Below are 8,416 nucleotides of genomic sequence, written 5' to 3'. Positions count from 1 at the left end.
GAATATGTCAGTGACAGGCATTAACTTAAAATACTTTGTATAACGGTTCTTTATGAAGTTCGGTCCATTACTGGCAGACCCATCATCTCCTCTCTGGAGGGTGCTGTATCACGGCATCGAGGCGTCTATGTACTTTGCCATAATTATTTCTTGAATTCATAGTTGCCAGCTAGAGTTGCAAGGTTTTCTTGCCTTGGGGTGGAAAACTGGGGTCAACCCCAGTAGATCTGCCCCTGTTTATATGAATTCTGTATGAAATACAAGTTTGACTGTAAGTGATTAAAACTGTAGACAAGCAGATTTATACCGTCAATTCTTAGTGAGAGAAGTTCCCTGTACCACGATGGTGGCTGTGTTGATGCCTCCAGCCAGTGACCAACAGTCTAGAAACTACATCATGATTCCACATTGACAGCTTTGTTGTGGAAATGAAATGTGGTGCTCAGTGGGTGGAGGGTCAGATGGATCACAGAGTTTGCTCCACCTTCCGCCGTCTGAGTCAGCCTCTTCAGCTAACAGCACAGGTCAGCCTGGAACACTTCATCTTATCATGAGTTTTATTCAGACTGAACATCTGTCATCACTGGACATTTCACTCTGGATCTGCTGTACAATTCTTTGAAGTATTTCAGAGCAATCAGCTTGCTAACTGGGTTTGAGCTGGAATCTTCTACAGCTGCACTTCAGTTTATGACAGGAACGGACTCAGAGAAAGTCAGCTGAACCTTCTGAGCACCAAGAATGGGCTTCTATTATGAATGTAAGGTTTTAAAACTTTTGAAAGCAGTTTGTTATGGATTATATGGATCTGAAAATCGTGTGAATTATCACTAAAAAAAATAAAAAAGCAGAGCAAACAAAGCACTTGTTATTTGTCTGAACTTTTGACCTTCAACCGAGAGAAGAAGAATGCAGCATCTATTTTATGCTTTTAAACTCATTTGATGTTCATCACTTGTGGTCATCTTTATGAAATGTGTAGACATTAACAACTTATGTATCCTCTATTTTTTGGCACAAATGATTTGACTGAATTACAGTAAAGTTTATCAAAACACTTAGACATATTTAGACATATGTAAACCCAGATAAAAAGGAAAATTAATTAACCTGTTTATTTCTGTTTTTGATTTGATTTATTGTATGTGTTTATGGAGTTGGAATTCATACGTTTCTTACTTCTTCCTGCTCATTTTCAAGCATATTAAGATTGCTGTGGTACGAAAACGTGTCTTTTCAAACATCCATCCATTTTCTAACACCCTTGTCCCTTGTGGGGTCAGGAGGGTTGCTGCTGTCTATCTCCAGCTAACGTTCCAGGCGAGAGGCGGGGTCACCCTGGACAGGTCTCTAGTCTGTCGCAGGGCAACACAGAACACACAACCATGCACACACACACTCACACCTAAAGAGGCCAATTAACCTGACAGTCTTGTTTTTGGACTTATAATGTTGTTCTCTCAGCCAGGAGAGAACCCACCATGCACAGGGAGAACATGCAAACTCCATGCAGAAAGACCCCAGGCTGGGAATCGAACCCAGAACCTTCCTGCTGCAAGGCAACAACTCTACCAACTTCGCAGCCCTCTTTTTGAACATGATAGTATAAAATCATCTTGTTCTTGTGCATGATTTTATACTACTATCATGTTCTCAATAAATAAAAAAATAAACATATTTACACTGCCTTGTCAGTGATACACCTTGAACCTCCTGATATTTGTCACATTACTACAATAAACACTTATTTAATGTGGAACTGAGGTGGAACCATAGTAATGTGGTTTTAAAAGTTCTTTAAAAATACAAGTTCTGTCAGTACGGATTCAGTGTTCACCTTTGCAAAACAGGGACACAGAAATGATTTCCCTGTTCTGAAGGTTCAGCTGATTTCAGAGTCTAGCCCTTTCATGCATAGTGGTCACTACAGTGGACAGCTATCTAATAGCCATTTTCTTGTGCTTCTTGTGGATTTTTATGTTATAAATGCACACAGACCACTGAAGTGGATACTAATGCATCATAAAATATACTATCAACTACTTTTTGTTAAATCCAATATGGCCGACAGACAAAGAAGCATGCCAACCTTTCTACCTAAAGAACAATACTACTGATGTATTTTTCAAATAACAACTTTGTATTTGGAGAAAATTACAATTGATCACCTAAAAAAAATGCAATAAAATAATTTTTTTACCAAATTTTTTTCCTACCTTTTTTTATGCCTTAAGAAAAAAAGGGGGACAAAAATCCTTATACAAAGGATCATAATTCATGCATGAAAGGGCTAGTCTTCATCTGTCAGTCGAACTCCAGCTCAACTGCAGTCCTTCCAGGAGATGGAGATCCAGCTAAAGTAACGGGTCGGGCAGGGAGAACAGGAGTCAGAGGAGCACGGAAAAGGCCCAGGGTGACTCTGGAGGAGCTGCAGAGAGACACAGCTCAGGTGGAGAAAAATGTTTAGAGAACAATTGTACTCTCCAAATCTGAGCTTTGCAAGGTTGGAACATTTACATTGTTAATATAAAGCCATTAAATGTTTTTTCTTTAAATCAGGTAGGAGACACAGAGAACAAGTGGGAGAAAATTCTCCGAATGTGTTGGCTAACAAAACCTGTGGTGACATATGGAAGTGGCATAATCATGCTATGGGGTGCTTCTCTTCAGCAGGGACAGATAAGGTGGTCAGAGTTGATGGGAAGATGGATGGAGCTCAATCCAGGAGAATCCTGGAAGAAAAGTCATTGAAGGCTGGAGGAGATTAGGGCTCACTGGGGATACTCGTCTTGCAATTTGAAAGTTGTGGGTTTGATTCTAGAAATCCTCTTACCACATGTTGATATGCTGCTGGGCAAGGCACATAACCTTAAGTTGCCTCTGGATTTGCGTCTTGGTGTCAGAATGGGATTACAAATGGATAACTGTGGCTATAGTGTATGACACTTTATGGGGTTGTTATGATTAGAAAAGTGCTGTATAATTCAGTTCATTTACCATTAAATAGAAGGTCAATATCAAAGAATATGCATGTGTTAGAAAGGTCTAGTCAAAGTCCAGACCTAAATCAAACTGAGAAGTGGCAAGACTAGAAAATCTGACTGAGTTGGATGAGCTGATTGAAAAAAAACAATGGCAGATATTCACCCACTAGCCGTCCAAAGCTGGGGTCTACCAGCTTTGGACGGGGGTCTACCAGTCCCCTTGTCCCCCCACCCTGTAGCTGTAACTGTGACAAAAGGTGGTTCTGTAAAGTATTGACTCAGGGAGAGGAATGTAAACATATCTACCAGTTTAATACGTTTTGTTTGTGAAAACCATGTATAGTGTTCTCTCCATGTCACAATTTTCCACACCTGTCTTGGTCTAGTTCATAAAATCTCAGTAGAATACACTGGCTCTGTGTTTGTAATGAGGTATAGAGTGAAAATAGTTCTTATTCACAAACTTTTTATGCATGTCTTTCTTTATGCCACATCTCTGATCTTAGCATAACTGTCTCATCTCCTGTCATCTGATTGAAATTAAAAGAAAACAATTTGCATTACTAATTATGCAAATGTTTGAGTTTTTGAATAATTGCCTCATGAATGTTAAGTTCAGTGTTCAGTGGGCCAGAGAGCTGTCTGGGCCAGAGGTACTGGTCAGTCCATATTAGGCCTGGAAGGTCACTGCAGGGCCTGGAGGGGTTAAGACCCCCCCTCACTGCCTTTTTTTTTGTTCCCATGGTCAAGGAATGGGCAGCAAAAGGGAGGAGGCCAGCGGGGCGCAAGCTGAAACCAGAGCGTCACATGGTGTGGTCTCTGAGTCAGAGCATTGCAGAAGTAATAAGACAAAGAAGACTTTGAAGTACTACTGAAGCAGGCTTTACTATCTTATCTTTGATGAGATGAAACATTATCCAGTGGCATTGGTTAGGAATCATCAATACAGCAAATACTGATTCAGGGAGGCTTGAATCAATAATACTGACTTTTTATTTTTATTTTGAGGGAACAAAAGGACAATATTGAGGTAAAATATGCTCTGTGGAACGGATTCATACACACTTTGCCATGTAGAGAATCAAAGTCAATTCTTTCAACGCCTCCATGACTGTGCTGAAGGTAAAACTGCTGGATTGAGTCATTAGCAGGTTCAAACTGCCAATTTAAACAGCAGAGGGCAGCAGAGGGCAGCATACGCAGCGTAAAACAAGGGAACAAAACCACTACAATACTTTATTTTTCAGAGCATTTCAGAGTCAGTGCTAATTAACAAGGACTGGAGCAGAGAAAGTGCACAGACCTGAACACAGGCTACTCATTTCTGAGCCTGTCCTCAACAGCCCAGGAGCGGGATTCAGTTTGTCATAGATTAGAAGGATTTCAGGACTGCAGGGGCGAGGGCGCCCCAGCTGGGTCATGCAGCTTTCTGATGTGTTTCTTCAGGTCAAAGTTCCTGCAGAAGCCTTTGCCACAGGTGGGGCAGGTGAATGGCTTCTTGTCATTGTGAGTGTGCATATGAAAGGTGAGGTTGTACACCTGGTGGAACGCCTTGCTGCAGATGGAGCACTTGAACTGCTTCTCTCCACTGTGTGTCAGCTTGTGGTTCTTGTAGTTTCCTGCAGAGAACAAGCAACTTTTTAACATTCATCACAAAATTCCTTCGATTCAACATAAGACAACCAAATTGATACATAAAAATAATGTCAAGGGATTTTATATAACATCAAAGTGTTTATGTATTCTTTCACCCTTAAATCTCCCTGGGAACCATTTAGAGGTGCCAAAGCGATTGCTCTCACAAAGCCCCGCCTATTTACTTAAAGCTCCTCCTAAGAGCTGTAGTCTCCAGCTGAGACCCCACTCCACACATCCAGAAAACCTCACATCTGCTGAGCTTTTCATACAAAATACTTCTCAATCCAATACTCCTCAGAACGGCTCTAAACGGCATTATGGAAGAGCATTATTGCAATGATGAAGGGGGAGTGTTGGAGAGAATAAGAGCTTCTTAAAGAAACACAGGCCAATTTCAAGGAACTAAAGGAAACACAGTGACTTTATTATGCTACAAAATTCCATTATATGTGCCTGGACAATGCATAACACTCCTTTACAGATTTAGAATAAATCAGATTTTGTCTGTTTTTACATTTTTGATAAATAAAACCAGTTTAAACAGCAGACAAAGATAACCTGAGTAAACACAGAGAGCAGTTCTCAGATGATGATTTATCTTTATTGAGAGAAAAATGAGACGTGGCTCTTCACCACCGTTACATTTCCGATCACTCAGGTCTGCCTACCAGCAGCTCCTAGAGGAAAACGGCCTTCTCTGTTTCTGCCCCTAAGCTTTGGAATGCAACCATTACATATTCAACCATTACATATTCAACCATTACATATTCAACCATTACATATTCAACCATTACATATNAAAACTTGTCGATATTTTTTTATATTATTTTTGGGAAGATCGGCCACCCCTAACTTCCATATGACTTCAGTGTGTATGTAAATGTGTGTATTTTCGGGGGCTGAAATAACAGCCCATCACCGAGCCAGTTTCAGGTCATCTTCTGTCATCTGATTTTGGAGAGTTAACAAAAAGTTGACTTCTTGTTTTCTGAGTTGGTAACTGTTTGTTTTGTTTGTTTTTTTTCCCCAACATGGATTATGTTAGGGAAAAATGTTCAATATTTTTATTATGGTAACTCATTCTTGCAGTTTTTTGTAACTTCAAATTGTCTTTAAAAATATATATCCAAGAATCTTTGCCAACTCTGTTACCTTATGGTTCTCTTTAAAGCTGTGGCATCAAATTTATATGTCAGTTATATAAACGTCATGGAATGATGTCACTTCACCTTACTGATAAAGAATAAAAAAATCCATACATACATACATTTTGCAGTGTTTACTGACTAAATTATAATAGTGTTCAGTTATAAATGTCCCAATTATAATTTAATTGGCACATTTTATACCTAAAAGAATGATAGTTCTTAAAGAGTTTAGGTAAGAAATGTTTGTTCCTACACAAACAATCCTGTTAATTGTTAAGTTTTTTTTCACATTTTATGTATTTTTCAGTATTTCAGAAATATTTCAATCTGACATATTAGGGAAATAAGAGTTTATGTTATGAAATAAAATAATTTAGTCTATTTGAATTTCTTGCTTTTTTCCACATATTGTCTATGATGTTCTTACCAATGTTGTATCATACTGTAACAATTTTTTCCTGAAAAAAAAGTAAGAAAAATATGTAGTTAATGTTTAACAATTATTAATTTATCTAAGTTTATTGTCAGTAGAATAAAATACCTAAAAATAAAAAGGAAATGAAGTTGGGTTATTTTCATATCTTAAAATGGCAAATGCACATTGAATTATACAGCCATGTAAATATGTTCATGAATACACCCCTGTAAAGATGTGTGTTTATCAATGCCATTATATAAAAATGATTGATCAGAATCAGTTGTATCAAATGTAAACATTGTGCTCTTTACCTCAGAAAGTCCAAAACAATAAAATAATCACATTAAAAAGTTAGAAATGTTGTCTTTTGCGCTTTTCTATTTTCTATTTTATTCCCAAATATATTAGTGTGTGTGAGAGAATATGTCAGTGACAGGCATTAACTTAAAATACTTTGTATAACGGTTCTTTATGAAGTTCGGTCCATTTACTTGTATTAGCTTACTGGCAGACCCATCATCTCCTCTCTGGAGGGTGCTGTATCACGGCATCGAGGCGTCTATGTACTTTGCCATAATTATTTCTTGAATTCATAGTTGCCAGCTAGAGTTGCAAGGCTTTCTTGCCTTGGGGTGGAAAACTGGGGTCAACCCCAGTAGATCTGCCCCTGTTTATATGAATTCTGTATGAAATACAAGTTTGACTGTAAGTGATTAAAACTGTAGACAAGCAGATTTATACCGTCAATTCTTAGTGAGAGAAGTTCCCTGTACCACGATGGTGGCTGTGTTGATGCCTCCAGCCAGTGACCAACAGTCTAGAAACTGCATCATGATTCCACATTGACAGCTTTGTTGTGGAAATGAAATGTGGTGCTCAGTGGGTGGAGGGTCAGATGGATCACAGAGTTTGCTCCACCTTCCGCCGTCTGAGTCAGCCTCTTCAGCTAACAGCACAGGTCAGCCTGGAACACTTCATCTTATCATGAGTTTTATTCAGACTGAACATCTGTCATCACTGGACATTTCACTCTGGATCTGATGTACAATTCTTTGAAGTATTTCAGAGCAATCAGCTTGCTAACTGGGTTTGAGCTGGAATCTTCTACAGCTGCACTTCAGTTTATGACAGGAACGGACTCAGAGAAAGTCAGCTGAACCTTCTGAGCACCAAGAATGGGCTTCTATTATGAATGTAAGGTTTTAAAACTTTTGAAAGCAGTTTGTTATGGATTATATGGATCTGAAAATCGTGTGAATTATCACTAAAAAAAATAAAAAAGCAGAGCAAACAAAGCACTTGTTATTTGTCTGAACTTTTGACCTTCAACCGAGAGAAGAAGAATGCAGCATCTATTTTATGCTTTTAAACTCATTTGATGTTCATCACTTGTGGTCATCTTTATGAAATGTGTAGGCATTAACAACTTATGTATCCTCTATTTTTTGGCACAAATGATTTGACTGAATTACCGTAAAGTTTATCAAAGCACTTAGACATATTTAGACATATGTAAACCCAGATAAAAAGGAAAATTAATTAACCTGTTTATTTCTATTTTTGATTTGAATTATTGTATGCGTTTATGGAGTTGGAATTCATACGTTTCTTACTTCTTCCTGCTCATTTTCAAGCATATTAAGATTGCTGTGGTACGAAAACGTGTCTTTTCAAACATCCATCCATTTTCTAACACCCTTGTCCCTTGTGGGGTCAGGAGGGTTGCTGCTGTCTATCTCCAGCTAACGTTCCAGGCGAGAGGCGGGGTCACCCTGGACAGGTCGCCAGTCTGTCGCAGGGCAACACAGAACACACAACCATGCACACACACACTCACACCTAAAGAGGCCAATTAACCTGACAGTCTTGTTTTTGGACTTATAATGTTGTTCTCTCAGCCAGGAGAGAACCCACCATGCACAGGGAGAACATGCAAACTCCATGCAGAAAGACCCCAGGCTGGGAATCGAACCCAGAACCTTCCTGCTGCAAGGCAACAACTCTACCAACTTCGCAGCCCTCTTTTTGAACATGATAGTATAAAATCATCTTGTTCTTGTGCATGATTTTATACTACTATCATGTTCTCAATAAATAAATAAAAATAAACATATTTACACTGCCTTGTCAGTCATACACCTTGAACCTCCTGATATTTGTCACATTACTACAATAAACACTTATTTAATGTGGAACTGAGGTGGAACCATACTAATGTGGTTTTAAAA

At 38.7% G+C, this 8,416-nt stretch overlaps 1 protein-coding gene across 1 annotated transcript in view; it reads right to left on the bottom strand.

The window, feature by feature from the left end:
- Nucleotides 1-2,429: 2,429 nt before the first annotated feature.
- The window catches only part of fezf1 (FEZ family zinc finger 1), a 15,502-nt gene continuing 9,515 nt past the window's right edge, over nucleotides 2,430-8,416 (bottom strand). Inside the window, exon 4 of the mRNA XM_007573285.2 lies at nucleotides 2,430-4,603. Coding sequence (XP_007573347.1) covers nucleotides 4,368-4,603 — 236 coding nt within the window. The 3' untranslated portion in view covers nucleotides 2,430-4,367. The remainder of the gene's footprint in view (nucleotides 4,604-8,416) is intronic.

Source organism: Poecilia formosa, unplaced genomic scaffold, assembly GCF_000485575.1.
Source record: "Poecilia formosa unplaced genomic scaffold, Poecilia_formosa-5.1.2 Scaffold323, whole genome shotgun sequence".
Taxonomy (NCBI): Eukaryota; Metazoa; Chordata; class Actinopteri; order Cyprinodontiformes; family Poeciliidae; genus Poecilia; species Poecilia formosa.
The sequence above is the reverse complement of the archived record's forward strand: the minus strand, read 5'-3'. Positions and strand labels throughout refer to the sequence as shown.